This window comes from Anopheles maculipalpis, chromosome 2RL (genome assembly GCF_943734695.1).
Source record: "Anopheles maculipalpis chromosome 2RL, idAnoMacuDA_375_x, whole genome shotgun sequence".
Lineage (NCBI taxonomy): Eukaryota > Metazoa > Arthropoda > Insecta > Diptera > Culicidae > Anopheles > Anopheles maculipalpis.
The window spans coordinates 8,231,749-8,253,494 of NC_064871.1; the positions used below are offsets into that span (position 1 = coordinate 8,231,749).

Sequence of the window (21,746 nt, forward strand, 5' to 3'; positions counted from 1 at the left end):
GCAGAAGAATCTGTACGCTCGCTCACGTTCTGTCACGAAGTGCAGACAGAATGTGCAGAAAGCTATAATTATAGTTTCATTAGCATAGGCTAGACGAACACAAAAAAAAATGCTTTAGTCGGTAAGTCTATAGACTGTGTCGAAGAATGATTACTTTGTCGTCGTGTTTGCCTTTTTTTGTTTTGGTTTGCACTTGTGGAAGGTGCACCTCCGTCTACATGAACGATGCAACGTGTTAAAGATCAGCGATAGACATTAGAGTTAAAGTTCGCAGATTTGTCCAACAATCCTTTTATAGATAGCCAACGATCGTTATTTGCAACCACGGATTGCATTATCGTTTGTCTAGAGTTTGAAGACATATGCCCGGAGGTGAAATCTAATGACCGGGCTATCAGCAACTCTCAGTGAGAGCTGTGAAGGTTTCGGCAACCGTGCTGCATAGGTACAAACCCGGCCAAAAGAGTAGGTACGAACTGCAGTTAATGACCAAATTGAAGTCTAGCCAGACGACCAACGACGACGACGAGGTTGATCGATGCACCTAACAATTCGTAGGCGTTTTCCGCAGTTTAGGTACTGGTTTTTGGGAAACACGGTCAGAAATATTTCAAATTAGAAGGTCAGGTAGTGATGTAGAGGATCAGCACAGGATTGATGAGTTGTCGAAGATTGGCTAGCTCGTCTATCGGTACGTTACCCCCGTTAGGAACAGCCCCCTAACAGCACAGCCTGGGCTGCATATTGAAGGCTAATTATGTCTTATTGCTTATTGAGCTTTACGGCAGCGACCAAAGCAATGGACAAACGGGGAAACGGAGCACATTGAATTACCCCTCGTTGCCGAAATATCTGTACACGTCTGCGTAAATGTAGTTTTTGAGAATTAAATTTCCGCATACCCCGACACACATGGCGGTGATCGCCGAAGCACGAATGGGGGAAGTAATGATCGTTTGTTTATTTCGCCATTGGCCTTCGGCAAATTGTTTTGTGTACTGGTGTGTCGTCGTCTGAGTGGTAAAGTGTGCGCAAAAGGAAAATGAGCGATCGTCAACAGTCTGGGCGCGTCGTTAGGGGCCTGCAATGAGTTTTCGTCGTCCGTGTGTACCTAAGAAAGTCCATTACGGGCAGGGGACGGGCGTAGAGGTAACAGCCCTGATGCAGCCATAAATCAGACTTTACATCACGATCGATCGCACGTCGGTTGATTATTGGTTGGGGCGGAGGGGCGAGATGCTTAGTCGAGAAGCGCAATGAAACAAATCCATTTTGGCTGGGTCATATTTTAAATCTAGTTTTCTGCAAACAAAACAAGCACCGAGTTAGTCGTTTCTAGCGTGTCATTAAGTCGGGGTGATCAGCTCGAAAAAATGGATACCGTAATGTATCGTATCTGTAAGCTGATGATGAAGATCTAAGTGGATCGTCTTATTGCGAGGATTTGGTACCGATAGGCACCGATGCTTGGGTACGATGACGATGCAGCTTACGGTTGGTTGCATACTTTTAGGAGCTTATGATATCATTGCGATCGCCGAACGGGAAAGATTCCAATCGACTGATACCGTTTCTTTTCCCTTCTAATGTAAATATCTGCTACGTCTCCTGCTGTCTGCCCGCAGGTCCTTTTCCAGGTTAGGGTTTGTTTTGGGAAGCAAATTGCTGGTTCAATAGCACCATCGGACAGGCATCGTTAATCCACGTGGCGGAACAGTGGCAACGAGGCCCTAATCTCCATTGCCTAATGATACCTGATCTAAGGGAGCAGAGATCCTCGTACCGTTTGTGGAGAGTGTGATCTCTATTCACTTGAGAGGGGAAAAAACCCACATACACAGAGCAGAGCAACAAAAAAAAAAAAAAAAGGTTCTGCTTCTGTCCGTCTGTACCGCACCGGGATGGTGGTCAGAACCTTTTTCCATTCAACCGTCCATGCACCAGGCGCCATCAGTCCTATTCATGGGTCCCTACTCTCGAGCATCGACACAGGCGGCACGACACGAAAGCACGTTCTGCCACGAAAATCTGTCATTTCTCAACAATTCATTTCCAATTCGCTTTTAAGATCGAGCATCGGGAAGACAATTTTGTTGCCGGAAAACACGCCACAAACCACATCCTGGCAGATTCATCGATTCCGTGCGAGGACTGACCGGCGGCAACTCGGTGTGTGCGTTGGTTTGCCGGCTGTTTGGGTAATATATTATTTTAATTATCACCGTACAGCGATAGCTCATCGATACCGGAGTGTGTAATGGCGCATCATCTTTTCGGGCCCCGTATCATTAGGACCCATAAATACAGCACCGGAGGAAATTTTTCTCCCTCGCGCTCGGGGTTGTATTTTTGTGATAGATTTTGAAGCATAAAAAAGCTGGCGAGATGAAAGGGAGTGGCAAAGCAAAGTTGTGTGCAGCATGGGAGAGGGGGGGATAAAATTGAGCCCTATGATTTTGGGATCAAATGTTTCTGTATGCCACGGGAGGCCCACAGCTCTCTATTCCCTTCGGTATTTTTGGGTTTTCCAATCAAAAGCTAGTTCTATCTTCGCCACAGATTAAATGGTGTGTTTTGGTTATGGTTCGCGTGTTTCGGTATTGTTGCTATTATTATCCATAGAGGGACGAGGAGTTGTTGTTTTTTTGCTGCTGCAAGTTGTTCTGCAAATTGCATGCGAATGTTGAATGAAGATCAACAGGCAAAATGTTTGATTGGGAAAGAGAAATCCATAAAAAGGGACACAACAGAACAGGGTCTAAAAATGCACCGTTGTTTTCGAGTTTTTGTACGTGTTATGTATAATAAAGGGAAGTTCTTGGAAAGAGGAATGACCTCTTGGGATCTTTGGATTCCTTCCGTCCTTTGGACGATTGGAGCGTGCATCACGAAATGAAGCTATAAGAGCTTATTTTGAATGAATCGATAAAGGTTTGGCGACCGTTGAATTAGGAAATTTGTATTATTAGCCAACTTTGGGACAATTCGCTCATTTGCTTCGGCTAAAACAATGATCTATGTTCATTTATGTGCCAGTAAGATCGATCACTGTGAGAGGAGATGGGATCACTTCATCAACATTAAAATGACATTTGAATAAAGCTCCAATTTTATGATCGTAAGGCATTTAGATTAATTTGAAAAAAAAGCTTTTATCTGTTACTCCAACACAAGAAAACAAATTTTAATACAATTTTGAAACGTTAATGCTCTGTTCATTGTTTAGAAAAGGAATGCATCACATCAAACAAACAAAAAAGCCATCACAAAGCGATCAGACTGATCGGGTGGGCCCAGTGTTACCGGTTAATGTTTCCGCTATTAAAATCATTTTACGACGCACCGACGCCACTGTTCAAAGCTCCAATCGACACGGCATCATCATTTGCGACAATGTAGTTCACCATGTGCAGCCGGTTGAAGTTTATGGGCGTTTGTGTGTGTGTGTTAGTGAGTGATCGAGCGCGCGCGCGCGTCCGTTAGTTAATTTGTAGCTCATATGGAAGCTCATTTTTGATGCATTTTTCGGTCTCGGAAAGCAAATTGGATTTCCGAACGACCGGTATGATGCGCCTCGACGGGATGGGAGCAACAGCAACTAATTAGGGTGGCAGGGTGGATAGGGTTTTGTATCCCTTTGTGTTGTTGTTGTCATGCTGCAACAGCACGAGCCCCACCAGCTGTCCCGGTTGGCGGAGGATCGCCAATTTTCTGTTCAGCTGTCAGAAAAGGGATGGGATTCGTAGCGAGATGTTTTGCTTTCACCTGGAGTAGTCGTTTATTTTAAAAGGAACTTTCTAAAAAAAGGTTTGCCCGCGATTCCGAGAAGGTCGTAGAATCGTACAGGAGGCTTGAGACGCTAGAGACCCTTTAACGACTAAACGAGGTTTATTTATTATTTTTCGCATCTTCCAACGATTAAAGCAATCACCAACGATGTCAGCTACTCTAGGCAAATCTTCAGTACTTCTCCCTGCTGGTAACAATGTCCACTCTTATGATCTGACGCGTCTTGGGACTTGGGGTCCGGTAGCAGAGTGACCTATAACCTGCAGGAATGTCTGGATTCTGATCGTCCATACTTTCCTGCGTAACTGCCAACCGATCGGCGGAAGGACCGGATGCTGACTGGCCTCTGCTTGGCTGCCGGTCACGCTCCTCATGCGAATCCATCCTTCCATCCAAGGGCAATAAAACGTCGGTAGAGGTTTTGCTCTCCGTTCGCTCCATGCTGCTACAGCCCTCGACGTGCTGGAAACAGGTCGCACTACCACCCGTAGCTCCCGTGACGTGTGGACTCTCGGTAATGGAGGACGCGGTCGTACCGAGCAACTTCTGCTGGTGGCGCTGTATCATCTCGAGCGAAATGTTTGAGATGTTGTCCAACAGTAGCGTCGCAAACGTATCCTCGTCGTTCTCGGTAATAATGTTGTACTGTTGGCTTCCCTGCTGCTGATCGTGTTCGGCCGCTCCAGCCGGTCCGTCCGCCGCTCGGCGATCCTGCAGCTCGAAACTTTGGATGAATATCTGCGGAATGAGACCACTGCCGGGTGAGCCTGATGTCCCGATCACACCGGTCGGAACGGCGGACCCGTGTCCCGATGTACATCCCGGTGGTGCCGAGCAGTATCTTCCGAAGTTACGATACTGCATGCAGAAGTGGGGCAGTTTGTGGCGCTCCGAGCGGGATGCGCTTTTCGGCGCGAGTGTTTCCGTACCGGGCGGGATGTTCAAATTAACAATCATCAGAGGCGTTTTGGGCCCTTCGGTCGGTTTCCTGTAATGGGATGCGATGGAAGAAGGGAAGCCAGGTGAGAACAGCTCGGAAAACAAGCGGAAGATGATCTTTGAAGCAAATTATGAGTTCACGATAGCATCAGCAGCGCCATGAATGATCTTTGATACAGGGTTCGAGTCGGTGGAAGAAAAATGTATAAATTAACAGCAAACGATTCAACGCAGCCGCCTTTTGAAGCACGTCTCAACAGGCGCTTCCACCGGTGAAGATTGTGTGTGAACTTCTTTCTCGGTTCGGTTGCGAAACGTTTGGAAAATCGCTCGGGGAGGATGATCAAGAAGAACGAAAAGACTGTGCTCGTTTTGGAGCGTGTGAAAGCAGCCTCCAACTGTGAGGGTTAAGATGTGTGATGTGTCTTTTTTGTGTTTTCGTATTCCTGGAGTTTTATGAATCAACGGAATCGGTCGGTGTCGCGAAACACCTAACGAGAGGATTAGTGGACGTTTGGTGAAGACATATAAGATTTTATTGGGATCTCCGCGGCACGAGAATTAGCTCACAGCCAACAAATGGAAGATTTTGGAGGACATCATCCTACGGAGCATCCGTTGCCATTGTGACAACGTTACGTCACAACGTGTCGGGATATTCAACGCCAATCTATTTGGAGCAAAAAGAAAGCTTCTGTCGCCACCAACGACGCTCATCCCGTAGTGGACTCCCGTGTCATTTCAAAAATGACTCATGTGTGTGTGTGTGAACTCGACGATATTCGCATGCTCCTTCTTCTAATGATGTTTTGGGGGTTTTGGAGCGGGCGATTAGCGGAACCCTGTGGGTCCCGGAACGCTGATGACAGAAACAATTTACGGTAGGATGAAGACAAAAAAAAGGCAGCAAAACATAAACAAAATTACGCCACCAACTTCGTCCGACGAGAACGATGTGGATACGACAAACAAAAACACGAACTATGCTAAGGAAATTCCCGTTTAAGCTTTTGTGTTTTGTTTTGTCTTGAATGCAACACTCACGGGGTAGTTCGTAGAAAGGGGTTTTGAAGGAATGCAACGCTGTAGTGTGATATTATCTCGCTCCGGGTCGAAAACGTTGGTCAGGAATTTGCGCAAAGTCACAATAGTAGATAGTGTATCATTAAAACGGCTCTGAACAATGTTTTTTTTAATCTGTGAGAGCCGAATCAAGAATTTTGCATTGTTTCAGTTGCTTCAAAATGGTTTTTTTCAGTTTTGCATACCGGAAAGCTTTCATGTGTGGTCGTTTATAGATTTATGTATTGTTCGAATGTAAGATGGTGTATAGTTATTGAAGTACCATTGTAGATAAGTCTTGTTTAGTATCGTATTGTGAAAGTAGTGAATTTCACAACATGCAATAATGGTAAAAACTGCTGTTTTTTCAATTTAGAGTTGGCATCAATTTGGAACTTGGTCTGTTGGTCGTTACAAGCAGCAGTCCTATTGGAGAATGATCGTGATGAGAATTGATGTAGGATCTGCTAAGTTTAATAGGTTCAATGGGTTCCTGAGCTTCTGGGGGTGGTCTAGGTCCACTTACAGATAATTAATAAGAATAAATCAACCCTGCGTTGTTAGAGTTTATAGTATTGAAGTATGAATTTTCATTTTTCAAAAGCTAAAGTTGTCTTTTTGATAGCATTAACCCACTTTGAAGAATTCATGACACACTTTCCTTCAAATAACCTCATGAAAGAATCCCTCGTTTCTCTAACTCAGAGCGTATGCTTGAAACTACATTTGATTGACATTTGTTTTGGGGCTATTGGGAGAATCTTAGGATTAGAGTTATCCCATGTTCAGTTGCTTGTTCAGATTTCTTTTGCGTAAGCCACCTCCTCACAAAACGCAAAACTGCATCGACCGTCTCACACATATACACGATACAGTGATACAGATTCGTCGTCGATTGTCGCTCGCGGGCCCTGTGAATAACCCGCGTGCTATTTCCATTTTTTGAATATCTCGTTCTCCAGGTCACTGTGGTACGATGAATCCTAGCTTCATTAGGTGTGCGGTCGATGCGATGCGCCACCGGGCTCGCTGGTTTTTTTTTTCGTCCACGAGTAGTTGATGCGCATCGGACGCGTTCTCGGAACTGTAGAAACATCAGTAGGATGGGAACTCTCGCTCGCAACGGTACACCGGTCCTCTCTTGTGTCGAGGGGAAGCATAACAGGGCCCCAAAACCTTCCCCAAACCAGCACGCGAAAATAAGTCGCGAAGCTGATGAGTGATGTTACACGGAATTAAATGTTGCTGGCCGACCGAGGGGTGTTTGAGCATGTCACTGTGAGTGCAGAGAGCTACACGCAGAGCACACAGAAGAAAAAAAAAAATCGGCGAACAGCAGAAAAAAAAAACACAGAACACACGCAAACTATTCCCCACATGACATACGGGCTCGCGGGCGAAGAAGCGGAACCAGACTCATGGCCCGGTTTGCGAATCGCGTCTTGAAGGATACGGTGGGGGGGGGGGGGGGGGGGGGGTAAAGTCCGCGAGCGAGCAAAGCGTCAGATCTTATTTACATAAATTTTTAATTATATGAATGCGCTATATTGGCTATCAAATTTTGGGAATCAAACGATGCCGCCCCGCTTTTCGTGATGGTTCTGCGACTAGTCGCATGAGAAACAAGGCCGCACACACGCACCAGTACATCCATGCAGGGTGATCGCGAATCGAGGAGTCGAGTTATAGATATGTTTTGTGCTGTTTTTTTTTCATGTGTGATTATTGTTCTCGCGAAGCCGTACGTCGTTGCGTGGCGTTTGAAGCGGTCCTAGACCATACGCGTCAACTTCCTTCCTTGCCGTTGCCGTCTGCTGTACAAGCTCGCGGGTGAATGCTCACGCAGACGGCGGCTCCGCGGCTTTTCGTTAAATGGTACGTTTCTTTATTTTATTATTTTCCACCCCAAAATTTTTGTTTGGCGCAGTGCAAGGCGTTTTCCGAAATTTGTGTGGAGAAAAAAAAAAACATGCTCAAAGACGCCTCTGATATGGATAGCGAGATGGGGTGCGTACGTTTGTGGAAGAGCCAGACGGACTCGGGACGATGGGATGGGCATAGAAGATGGGCGAGAAATAAAAGACACCACCCTTTATTTAGCCCGCTTGATTTAGTGTCCGAAATAGATTTGTAGCCCAGCGCAAAGGAGCGCTCTGCATTATGATCCGAGCGGGCTAATAAATTGCAGGAAATGAAGCGAAATTGGATAATATACATACAGCACCAGGCGCACACCAACAGACGCGAACCACAGCAAGATGTGAGAAAAAGTCCAAAATCAAAGACATGGCAATCGAAATGATATGGCACCGGCTATAGGGCGAGTACCGCAACGGCACACTGCTGCTGGTGCATAAGCACGCGGGTGTCATGGTGACGCATGTGCGGTGGAGGCAAAAAGGGTGGGTTCCGTTCCGCGGGTTCCTATCAATTTGATGCTCAGTACTAATTAAAGTTCATCGCGACCGATACCCCCGCGGAAGGTGAGGGAGAGTGTTTGGAGATATGTTTTGCAAACATTTTTTTTTGCAAAACAATAAAAATTGGGCACCAAAAAGGTAAAAAGAGACACGGTACGGCGACTAGGACACGCAAAACCAAAGGCGCTTGTCGGCAGATGATGCCGATTGGTTGTTTTTTTGTGATTGACATGATTTTACATCGTTGGATGGTGAATGGGGGAGTTTTTTTTTGCTGGCGTTCTCGGTTGGGCCAGTTCAATTAAATCAGATATTTTCCCGTGACGGTTGGAATGATTAGCGATCCAGGTTTTAAGGAGTGGTCTAGGACTTAGGCTTTGATGAATCCTCATCAAAGTTGCGTTGAGTAATAAAGCTAAGATTATTTTTTGGCAGGTATAAGATAATGAGTTGGCATGCAAAAATGATAATTGGAATGATTTATTAAATGGTTAATGCTTCCAATAAATAAAGTTTGAAAATTTTCGTCTAGACAGGGCTAATGAGGAATTTGTATTATCAATAATAAATTATGTTTTATTGGCCAAAGACCACCTAAGTTTGATGAGATTGTGAAATAGCTGCCCTAGGGTGTGAATCCTCAGAATAGTACATGAGTTTCTTCAAAGAATCTTCCAAATAAAAATTGGGAAGACAATACCCTGATATTTTGCTTAAGAGGTCTCCATATAGATTCTAGTCTAATTACCCGGTGGTAAAGTACGGAAATCCAGATAGTAAGTGGAATCTTTTTCCAAGGTATTACAACCTCCAGAGGTTTTTTCTTGCTTCCCTGGACTCAATTTAATCCGTAGCTAAATAAAATTATTCCCACGTACAGGGAGACCAGAAGAGATTCAATACTAGGTCCTACATTTAGTGGACTCGCTTTCTTCGTGTTCTCTCAGCATTTATAATGTTTTGAAAGGAACTGCCCACAATGTTAGAGGCAGCAGATTTTCTCTTCTATCCAGGAATTGTACTAGAATCTAATGAACGAAGATTCGAGATTTAGCCTGCAAGAAAAGAGATTGAAAGCTTTGTAACTAGCGGCAAAAATACTGTTACGAAAAGTCTTAAATAATGTTTGAATTCGACGACCTAGTAAATGTGGCCTCTCTGGTATGATTTTGTAAAATAATAAGAACCCTAGAAAAGTATTTTAAATTTCTCATTAAAAAGAGACCCAGCAATCCAATACACCATTATCAGTGTCTATCTCGTAACTAAACTGTAGCCACATGATCCAACTATTGTTAGCCAAAGCAGAATAGCTTAGCATGCTCGCCAGAATTTAAAACCGTTTTCCAAATGATTTTTGCCTCGCTTTCGATCCATTTTGCAAAACATTCCATAAATCAGAACATTGCTTATCTGCGCTGGAACCATCTACCGGATAGCTGGGTAGAGGTCATGTTACTTTCCCTCCTGTGATGGGTTTCTACATCTCGTCCAAAGCATGCAGCACGAGCATCCATCTTGCTCCTGTTACCAGTTGCATCACCAGTTGCTGTGCTTTACTATTTCTTCCGCGTCCCGTAGATCATATCGCAGTACAGCTTGGGAGACACACACACACACACACAAAGCAACGTCCATTCACACATTTCCAGAACAGGCGATAGGAATCTAATCTAATTAATTTAAAGCCCAGTACGGGATGATTGCTGCAGCCACCAACAGTGCCATCGAGTTTTTCGGTGGAGAGATGTGGCGAGGGATGAACCATAAATTCTGCCAGTTTGGTGCCATAAACCGATTAGCATAATAATGATAAGTCGAAGACATTAGGCTATGTAGCCGGCAGCTGGTCACTGCGGTGGTCGCAGTGCAAAAGGTGGAACTTAATTTTTTACTGTTCCATCTGAGGCAAAATCTCAGCTGCTGCGTCAGAGGAAAGCTCTCATTGTGTGTAGTTGTGATGATATTGGTTTGAAAATTATGCTTGTAGTCTCATTCGATAGGTGATTTAATCCAGGAAACGTGTTGTAATGGAAGATATTGCAAGGAAGCGTGCGCGACGAGGAGCAAAAAGCAAAACTTCCAAAGTCATACGCACTGAAACGAGATTAATTACCGAAGCGAGCGTAAAGTCTCTGTGACAGGCTGTCACCTCGACCGGTCGGTTGACACATTTTTGGGATCTCTCATTTCCGACGGATGTGGTTGCAAAACACGATAGAAATCGAAATTAAAAGTAAAGAATATTGAAACATTCAAGGACTTGAAAGCGAAACGGTAACTCGGTCTGCTAAAGAAGAAAGCTAATAACGACTTATGGCGATTGTTCCCATCACAGGTAGAAGGATCAGGGATGAATGATGTGTGCAATGTGAAGCAACAATAATTGCAATCTCTCGTTGCTTAACAGCAAAGAACAAAGCATTTACCTCCCACGTGGTGAAAACGGTTGTCCCTCACAATGCGTCCCGGCTTCGTCGCCCGTAGGAATAGTGATGATTGTGTGAGCGGAGCTGCTGCCGACGTTGTTGCTGCCGGTGGTCGTGGTGGTCGTGTTCGCGTTGGAGATGGTATTGCTGGTGGCTGTGTCCAGGTTCATCAGTTTCCTTGCTGTACATGGTCGAACTATCGGTCCTGCCAGTGGTTCTCTCGGTGGTTGAAGATGGCGCTCGGTCAGTCGCATGCGACGGCACAACATTGTCAACGAACGGTTCCTCCGCCCGGTTGTCCCGATGTCTCAGATGTCGGTTCGGGTGTGTGCTTTAGAAGCAGTGGACATAAACGGGTGAGAGAGAAAAAAAAAAGCTGTCACGAAGAGAAATGAAATCTGACAGATTAAACGGCCAGCTTGGGGGATAGGTTGGAGCTAGGGGGAAGTAACATCATAATCGACACACTCGCGAACGTCACTGACATTGGACACCATCCGAACAGTGGAACAGGAACCCCAAGTGCCATGCAGTGAGCGCACCTGAGCGTCTGGGGGTGCGTAACAGAATCATCTCGCACACACTGGCATTCCCTGGCGCGGTCCTCGAAACCCACGGAGGTCTATTGGAGTTGTTGCTCCAGATTTGCTCCGCCGTCAATCAATCAATAGGCGGACAAATTAAAAGTTCATCTGCCTCTGTGCGAGGAGGCTGGGATGGGAGGCACTGGAGGTTTGCAGTGCGTGTGGTACGTCCATCGCCGAAGCGATTGGATTGTGATTGTTTGTGTGTGTGTGTGTGTGTCTTGAGTGGAGTCGCGTTTCTTCTTGGTACGCAAACAGCTTGAGATGTAAGTCAAACTTCAAGAAGGAAAGGCTTTATCCGAAGGACAGCAGCACGATAAATGGCCTTACGTTTTCGACAGTAGTTTAGAGAAGAAAGGGAACAAACTGGGTGATCCAGTTGCTATGGAAATAGATCTTCAGATCTTCTGAACAGTTAGGAATAATGTTTGGAATCAGATGAGCAATATCTCTAGTTCTTATTGTAAAGGATTACAACCACTGCAGGGAAAGTTGGAGATGAATTAAGGTTCAAGAGCCCCTAGAATTCGAGAGTCTCGTGCGAATGACACGAAGCCGACAAGCTTTACTAGATACAGCAGACTCTATTAAAGATTGGATTGCTTCATCCACGAGGATTTCTAAATATAATTGGACGCTTTGATTTGCTCGTAATTCAGTGAGGCTTCTTCATACCAAGTCACCAACATTTTTATTTTTTGCTTCATCTGACAAAAAGGAACCAATCGCACTATAAGTTCGGGGAAGTTTATTTCTAGCTTCTCGGACTACTTGGATTGTGCTATAATAGCAAACTTGAAAACGTAATAGACCTCTTCTATATAGTCGGCTCCAATTGCAGCCGCTGTCCAGCCAGAGTCTGCCTGGTTCATATGCTGGTCGCGTTCGTTTGACAGCTTCGAGCGAAGCGAAATCTAAGAAAAGCACCAGAGCATTTCCCTGGACCAACGTTTAACCCTACCAAAACAACACCAACCACGACAAACAAGTAATCGAAAGTCGTGCCCGGTTTCGGGCGCTGCAGTTTCGGTGGAGCTGCTGTCGATGTGTCGTCTATTTCCTCGTCCTCGGGCAACACGCTTTTTACGCTAATGTAACTCCCGTAGCGGCTGCCGTGTGCTGGTGGCGTGTCGGTGCGGAATATAAATTATCAATGATATCAGATTACACATTCATTGTGCTCGCCTGTTCCCTGCATGTGTGTATGTTTGCATCTAATGTTGCTTTTGTTGGGCGCTCATTCGCTCTCCCGCTTTCCGTCCATGCTGAAGCTTTCGGTGTGTGTTTTTGGATTTTCTTTTTAAATCCTTCCGCGTTTTGCTCGGGCCGAAGGTTGGTATATCTCGTCTGGTACGTATCTTGTGGCTGCCAGTCGATTAAATCCAAGCTGCTTACGAGATAGCCATGTGGAAAACGATGGGAGGGGGCTCATGAAGGGGGCCACCTCTTCACCCATTATCGCTGCGCTCGACTATCTTAATCTACTTGGGTGCGAGGCGTGCTTGATCGTGTGTAAAATAAAACGATACGACGCTGGTGAGGACGCTGTCGCCGGTTGCTCGCCAGCTCGTCCAATATGCTACCAGTTGCTACCAGCGGGCCCGCGAGCGTACCGTCCACCAGTGTCCAGCAGGCTGATGGTGACATTTATGTGGACTACGCGATCATGGGCAAAGGAACTGACCCGTACGGGAAACAACGCATACTCGCGCGAGATGGCACGTTGTTATTTGTTTCGCTCGCTTGCTTTTCGCTCGCTCGCTCGCTCGTCTTTGCTGTTTGGGAATGTTTGGTAGATGGTGGATCAAATTAACTTGTACTACGCCGTGTGGAAAGGTTGAATTATTGGTTGAACCAAGGAACGCTCTCCTCCGTTGCGTCGGAATTAGCAGGTTTTTGGGGAGGAAAATTATGGCTCAAGGGTGATTCTATATCACTCGGTGCGCTAGATTACGAGACTGGGAAAGAGATGAATTTCTGTGATTGCATAGGAAGTAGAAGCTGTCAGCAGGGTGAAAGTGAGAACTGTACGGCCTTTTTTCTCGATTTCAATTTAAAAATAGAAGCTAACATAAAAAAACAGCTTTTCAAAGTGCCTACAAAACTCTTCTTTCTAGGTCACTTTCTTTCTCGCTTAAGTTACACTTTGCTTTGAACTTTAGAAAGAAGAAAAAAATGCGAAGAATACACCGTCTGGTGAGCATACATTTCCAATCCTGCCAACTCCTGGCGCGCAGTGTAATGAATCCTGCCGAAAAGAAAAAAAAAACTCTCCGGGACGCTTCCACTGGCGTCTAATTCCTGCTGTGCTACGGTTGAGCTGATTTCTATGAAAAGCTGGACACCGACCGATGTCGAAAAACGGAAAAATAAAAATCCACCAAAAAGGATAAGCGAAGGATACGATTGAAGTGGACCGCACCAGCATCTTCTTTCGTGTATCGAATGGAATGGAAATTGTAATGCTAAAATGTGTACAACACACACACACACTTTTCTCGGAATAAATGGACGGCGCAGCAGTAATTGTAACTGCTTTAAAACATTTTTACGTGTAGCATGCCGATTGGCATCCAGTTTTGCAAGTGGCCGTATTGTTGAGGGAGCAATCACATTACGCTAATGGAGTACAAAAATTGCGTGCTTTCGCGCGAAAGTCTTATCCTTTTTATAGATGCTCACGGCGTTGAGGCCTCTTGAAACTTGAAACGAAGAAAAATTGAATTGAAGTAATCGAAATTGGTCTTTGATCATAGCGTGCCTTGTAAAGCACGGTGAGCGTTCTCTAGTGCTCTAGTCCTAGGATCCTAGGATTCCCCGACACCGGCGACTCACCTGGGGTGGTTTTGTGTCAACGTGCGTGAACAGCAATGATTGCGATGATAGCGAAGATACGAACCCCGCGGGGGACAATCGTCTCACTTTGCTCTGACAACATAAATCGTCCGGTGCGTGGTGAACGTGGATAATGGGGAGCTTATTAAAGAGGGAAAAGATTAACAATACAAAAAATCTACCACGAAACATAATCCCACCCCACGTCCAATTGTTCCTCATCAATCTGTCACTCCTTTTTTTTTGTTAATCGATGGGAATTTTCTAATTCTCTCACTTGCTGCTTATTATTTCGCCTCGAGTGCGTGCTTACGGGTAGCCGGTTCGGTAGGGCAATATATTATGCCCGGGAAGTGGTAATTAAAATGATCCTTCTTTCAAGCCCTCTTCAAAATCAAGCTTTGCCAGGCTTGCATGTGGAAGTATAATTTGAAATTAGGAAAAAAAATTTTTTCAAAATTTATTAACAAAAGGATTGCTTGACTCAAGGTAGTAGCTAAATCTTTATGAAAAATATGATAACACAGGAATGTTTTTTTTTTTTAATAAGAAAACTGCATTTTGAAAAAGAAATATATTTTTGTAAAAAAGATTTAGAACACTTCATTTTTGCCCAACATCATCCTGCCGTGGCTCGATCCATCTCGACTGCCAAACTGCCAAACAACAAGGACACTCCGTACGGTGTGTGGAACACATTTTTTCCATCCTCCCGACAACCCAAGTGCTTCCCATGGTTCTCATGTTTTTCCTCATTTATTTTTCAACTTCTTCCTTTCCACTATCCATCAGCTTCAACGCTACACATATCCTTCCAACTGTCTACGATCTATGATTGTTCCCTGTTGCTTCTTTTACCACGTACGAATCTGTGTTTGTGTTCTTCATTCTACCACGTTTAAAAGAAGCTTCAGACTCAGCTAGACATTGCTCTATCGAATCCATACGCATTGTGCTAATGTGTTTTTAGATATATATTTTTTTCCCTTCCTCTTTTTTTACGATTATTCGCCATTTATCTCGCTTTTCGCTCTGTTTAATCTGTTCCCTTTGCTGCGTTCTGTGCTGCTGCAATGGCATTGCATTTTCTTTTCCACTCTCAACACACTCAGCTTTTCCACGCTGTTTCGTGTGCGTGTTTTTAATGTTCTTTTGCTTTTTGCTGCTGCTTCGTTTGTCCTTTGCCGATTTTGCTTTGAAAATTTTTATTTATGTTCCAGTGCCAGCTTTTATGGTTACGACGGGTAACGGGGGGCTGCCCGTTTTGTCCCGCTCGGCAATAAGAGATGCTATTGCTGGAAACAAAAAGGATCACGCAGGATCAGATTCCATCGTTGCTCGAGGCTTGCACGAACGATAAGAAACCGAAGCGAAGAGAACGAAAACAAAAATGCTTAAAACACATTGCAAAGCGAAGCTTATTTGTGATGAGTGTTCTGTGTAGGTGTGTGTGTGAGTGTGTGTGTGTGTGTTTGCTAGACATAAAGCTTAAAAGTTGTGGGTGTTGTTTCGTTTACAGTGCTGCTTTTCCTTCCACACGTTCCGTCCGCTGCAGGATAATCGAAACGGACGAAAATAATTTAAAAAGAAAATAAAACAAGAACAACAAACGGCACAGCGGAAGAAGCGGAGCGAAAGGGAGATAAGAATTTGTGAAGCCCGAATATCGTGGGAGGTAGAAAGGGAAATGGGAAGCGAACAAAAGAAGGGCAAAAAATAATAAATATAATTTTCTACTTCTTCTGCAGAAGAGGTCCTGTCACCGTTGGGCCCAACTATTGTTGCCGAGACCGAGGCCAAAATGCATGTTTGTGATTTAGTAAATTCCTTTCTTCCACTATAATTGCAGTATTGAAGAAGAGTAAGCGGTCTTAGAGAAAATTTTATTTTTTAAAAATAAAATGTAAATTAATTCGCTTACAAATCGTTGGTAAACATCTCTTATTTTGTATAATGTTTGGCAAATAACCTGTGTTTTTCAAACAGAAAAAGTTTCTTAGGCATTCTGCCTTATACTGTAACGATCTCTTTGCCAAAAATTGTACTGCGATCAAATCCAAATCCAATATGTATTGTACATCAAATAAAACAAGTTTCTTACTTCGTTTTCTTCTTGTATCTTCCAGTAAAAATTGTTCAACAATCCAAATTTACAGTTGCATAAACTCCAAATAACAGAATCCTCAGCATCTCGAGCAAACCATGCAAGTCATTAAGATTGTTATTTCGAATCATAAATTTATGTATGCTCACAGCTTGCAGCACTAGGCACTAGCACTGGTATTTATCTTCTTTTTTTCGTCATTCCTTCGAAGCTACTCATTCGCCTAGGAGAAGAAAAAAAAAGCCCAAAAAGAAGAAATTTAATGTGCTATTGCAACGAATCCATTTGATGGCACGGCAGCTGGGAATGGGCAAAATTCTTGGAAAAAGCAACACATTGTTGATGGCACACACACACACACACACAGAACGAATAAGCAAGACAAGACAGAAGAAGGGAGCATAAGTGAGCGTATGTGTGTGTGTGTGTGAGGCGGCACAGCATAAATGACAATCGAAACGTTGAAGAAAGTGGCCGAGAAAACGGAGAACGAGCAAAGCGCAAGAAAATGTTCGATCTTTATGCTCTCCCGAATTGGGCTGTGCTGCACATGGTGATCATAGAACAAACATCATACAGTGGGTAGTGGTACTAAAGAAGAAGCACATGGAGACATAATAGAAAACATTAAGAAGTAAGAAGAACGCACATGAAATAGAGCAAACGAGCAGATTTGAAAGTAAGAAAAAAAAGGAAGATAAATTAATGAGTGAAAGAGAGCGACGAAAAATCAGAGAATCATGAAATAGCAAATATTGGCAGGAACAAACAGCACTAGGGAAAGCTTTTAGCTGCCTGCTTTGTGAAAGTAGAAAACTGACATTTGATATATGAGAGTGCCAAGCGTGAAGCAAATTTGAAAAATATCCTTTAATAGAAATTGACTGTGATGTATGGTCTGTACTGTTGTTCTTTTTGCTTTTGAAAAAGGATGAGAAGCGATGCAATAGTATTGGTGGTAGTAACATTTTGCAAAATTTATTGCAAATATAAAAACAGAATCCATTCAATAGACAAGATGAAATTGATTTGTGAAACTGATCTCATCGGCCGTTAATCATTGGTGATTCAAGTTCATGCTAGCGGCTCGATCTTGCCTCGAATCATTATTTGCACAGGAACGCACATGTTTGCATCGGGATCGAACGACAGGAAATGCTCGAACAAAAAAAAGGAAAAAATCCATCAATGCACAAGAAAATAGGTGTATACGGTGAGCCAAATAAAAACGATTCACCCACTAGAAGAAAGCCGTAGCAAACCCGCAATAGACAAATCAAAAAGAACATGAATTGGGCTAGAGAAAAATTCAAAACTTTCTCACGGTTTTTTGTAGCCGAGTAGAAAAGTCATTTCACTGTGACAGGAGGTTTTTTTTTGTCATCTTTCCGTGCAGCTTCCATCGTGTGCAGGTGCGAAACAATGACCGAAACGATAGCATCCCCCAGATGCACTTGAGCGATGCACATCCTGTTTTTGGGCTTTGGGTTTCGTTAAATGTCACGCTCGCTTTGTGTCGAGGCGAGCAAGCAGGCAGTGACGGATGGATGACGGTGAAGCGATGAAGCTAGGTTTTTGGCAATTTTCATTGCCAACTGGCCGACTTGATTGATGAGATGGTATTGTTTTCGAAGGTGGTTAAGCTCTTTTTTGCTACGTATGTTTGTGGTATTGTTTAGGCTGCTAGTGTAGAGACTTTTGGTGAAGTTTGATTTTCGAAGCATCTAGGTTCAAAATTGCTGAAGTCCGTTCTGTTATTTGTAGCAAAATAAACAAGAACATTGATTCATGTTAGGTGACAGTGATCGAACTCCTGAGGTGCTAAATTTATTTTTAAATTGATAAGGTTCCAGCTCAAATTGAATCAGTTTACTGAACAAAAGTCTCCAAGAGATTAATGAAAAAAACACGCCTAAAATGATGCAATCTTTGGAAACTGGTTTAAGTTTTTACAATTTTTTTCTCTCTAACTAGTTGCAAATGTTGATATTCAATAATTCAAAGCTTAAAGAAATACAGTTAAAAGAAATTTTATACTTTATAATCTCATGAAAATGAACATAAAACCTAATTAACAATGTCATTTATGTCGACCATAAATTAAGTGAAACTATCTCAAATCGTGGAAACTTCTTAAATTATCTTGCAAGCAGCTTTCATGAGCCGTAACTCACTGTGCAAACAATAATGGCCAATTGAGAAACATAAAAGTCAATTAGAAGCACCAAGAAGGGTGATCATGATTTTGCATGAGGAAACGCAACCATTAAATATGTTCCCATGCGCCCGTAGCGAATCCGTATGAAAGGAACTCATTTTATTCCTGTGCGTACGTTGAGAATCCCAAGAGAGGACACCTGTAATCGGGTGTCTGGTGGGGAAATGAGCAAATGTTTTCCTTTACCTCCGTGTTTTCGTTTGGTTGAATCAAATCTCGCACTACACATTTGATCCGTTTTGGAATTTACGCTACATCATCATCTTCTCCAAACATTTAAGCATCATTGGTATCGGTTCGGCTCGTATCACGACCGTCTCTCCCTCGTGCTTTCGTACTGCCGTACTCGACCTCGTTCCATTATGTGGCCAGGTAACGTTATCCACACCGGAAGCACTGGTAGATTCCCTTTTTTTTCGCGGGAGTCCTGTTCAACTCTCCTTCCCAAGTGTTGAGGTGTTCCGATGTTGGACGAAGTGTGAAAAGTTTACCGTTACCATCGTACACCGGCCCAAGCACCGGCATACAGGAGCGCAGCAGCAGGAATGATTCCTTCAAATATTAATTTCCGTGTCAGGAGAATCGGCTTCAGGTGGGAAATAAAAATCACTGTTACCGTAAACGGGCTCCTAACGATTGTTTCGGCATCGGTACGGATGAAGTGTTCTTAGGCGTACAGAAGAAGGGAGGGCCCTTTAGAAGGAAATAGGGTCGTCCGCTTTTTGGAGAGGTGGGTCCCGGTGGTGGGTTGGGTTTTTTTTCTTGTTTCCTTCTTGGTTCCTGTACTTGTGCTCTGGGGAAAACAGGTCCCGGTTGCGCTTTCTTCGCGTACCAAAGGGATTAAATATCGCTTTGTGGGACGCCCTCGGAAAACGTGTCGCGTGTGCTCGATATTTGCTCACTTTTGGGTTAGCTGAAGACTTGTTCGCGGGCATTATTCACTCGCTAGGGGTGTGTGGAATTTGTTTTGAGTTTTGATAAAAGAGGAAGTGTGAAAATCCCCGTTCTAGTGACATTATTCCTTAAGGGAATGTTAACTTGAAGAACGTTCTAAAACCAGGCAAAATTCAAAAGTTTTGCCTGGTTTAAAACAAAAATTATTTGATGTATGGGAAACATATCAGTAGTTGCTTGATATTCCATGCTGAGTGAAAAAAATGGATGAAAATCTCATCGTTTTAAGTTTTATTTTAAGCTTCACTTCCATTTAGCTAGGGCATGGCACCTAAATGTATGCAATTAAAGTTTTTATTTATTTTTTTGCATTATTATTCTCAACTATTTTTAGTCCTCAACAATTTTCCAAGTAGTGCACGTATTCTTCTCCTTCTTCTACTTCTTCTTATTCTAGGATTAACGACCTAATAGGTCACACCGACCATCGAATGGCTCACTAGAAGTGTTGATACCACGTAGTTGGATAGTCAGTCCTCACTACTAGGAAATCCCAGTCCTGCTGTGTTACGATTGGTGCCGCTTTTGCCTCAACTTCAAGACGGCTCTTGTACAAATTACATGCCATCAACACATTCTTTATTTTTCTGTCAAATCTTAGCTGAAAACATTCTACATATTTGCAATCCTTTTCCCAAAACTCTTCTTCAATGAACGAGGACTTCATGTTTGACAGGGAGAGTAACTTCATCGCCAGCTTTAAACCAACGTAATCAGTATCGAATAATAACCTGTCGATGTTACCCTTTCTTGCCATTTGTTTCAAACATTTCACTCAAGTATAGTTTAGTTCTTTAGTCCGGTCTAACCAACTCACAAGTATACTAACACACCAAATTCCACTTCAACAGTACGGCGGTTTACATTGCAAAGTTAAGCAAAGTCTGAAGCTCAAAATCGAACGAAAAATTCTACCATCCTCCGTTGCCATCATTGCGCTCACTTTATTAATATTTGATCATAATTATGGACGAAGCTTTTAAGATTCAATTCGGTTGATTATTTTTCATCCATCCACTCGCATACCACAGTCCCACCGCTCCCACACTACCATTTGTGTGGCCAGTCCTGGATAGCCTATCGGGTATCATGAAGCAAAACACTTCGAACGATCATTGAACGCGTCCTGGGACGCGCGAGAAGCAAACGATTTTCAAAACAATTTATCCACCATCCCGCCACCTCGCTCGGTTCGGTGCTTACCGAGCGTGCCGACCGAACGTCCTTACTTTCCCCGCCGTAAGAAAACTGTTGCTTTCTTCGGTGGTTCTTTTGGCAATGGGCAGCAGAAGAACGGGGCGGTTGATTAAAAATTTACCTTCTAATTTGCGCTACGAGACCAATGACTTTCCGGTGGAATACCGAACACTTTCCCGGTGGCACGTGTACAGAAAGCACGCGGGCGGGCAACCAAGTCTTTCGTCACTTGCTTTGTTGTGTTTAGTTGCCGTCCTTTTTCTTTTTTCTGTCGCTTCCCGCCCTCAAGAATTTCTCCCAAGGTGGGCCAATTTGGCATCGACTTGAAAGCATTTTTGAGCAGACGCTAATTAAATCTCATGGTATCAATTTGTTTTTGTAATGATGCTATAACGGGCGTACCACAAAATAAAGACTTGAAGCTTCCCCTCGCGGGACAGCTTTATCTGTGTTCCCCCAAACTTCAACAAGAGATAGTCGAATTCCACCACAACCATAAGGACGAGTTCGATTACTTGCCTTCAAGTTTCTCCCTTCAGCAAAAAAAAAAAAAAAAAAACACGAACTCAATCGGATTGGACGCAAAGTTTATCAACGAGACATTTTCGGGGCTCAACAGCAACGGCTGCCTGCGAAAATCAACACCAAATCGACTGCACTTCACAACCACTCCACTCACACACACACACAGACAGACAGACACACCCTCACAACCTCGGCACGATGTTCCGGTGGTGTCGTGGCGCACGGTTCCGGCAGCGGATCATAACTGTGCAGTCGCGACGATTGGGCTTATGGTTTTATGGCTCTAAATGGTGTTATTCTCGACAGCCACTTTGGTGCGCGCGTGTGGAGTGAGACAGGGTGTGTGCGTGAACCCGGAGGGGTGGGTGGATTTTGGAACGATAAAGTTATTTTCACGCTGATTTCCGCGAGTTTTCACCTCGCTAGCTCCAGCCCATTCCTACAGCCCACCTGTGCACACTTCCGCCCCCCTCCGGCTCTAGTGTTCGTGTACGGGTTTCGCGGCTGCGAAAACAATCGGTTCAATTCACCCTACTTATTGGCCCTGCGGGGGTTTAGCTGTTTGGTACACACCGTGGTTGGGGTGGTGAGAACAAGCCCTATAGCAACGAGTGACGCACGCTACTCCGGCACTCCGGTGTGTATGCCCGGCTCGGTAGAAACGTTGGCAAAATTATCCTTTCATGCATA

General features: G+C 43.9%; 2 protein-coding genes across 2 annotated transcripts in view; both read right to left on the reverse strand.

The window, feature by feature from the left end:
• LOC126559425 (gamma-aminobutyric acid receptor-associated protein) overlaps positions 1-21,746 on the reverse strand; it is a 228,474-nt gene that overhangs the window by 168,748 nt on the left and 37,980 nt on the right. The window lies entirely within an intron of this gene.
• Positions 3,881-10,961, reverse strand: LOC126558397 (uncharacterized). Its single transcript, XM_050214409.1, has 2 exons — positions 10,640-10,961; positions 3,881-4,777 (listed from the first exon to the last, which is right to left on the reverse strand). Exons 1-2 carry the CDS (start codon positions 10,906-10,908, stop codon positions 3,961-3,963), a joined length of 1,086 nt encoding a protein of 361 aa, XP_050070366.1. The 5' UTR covers positions 10,909-10,961; the 3' UTR covers positions 3,881-3,960.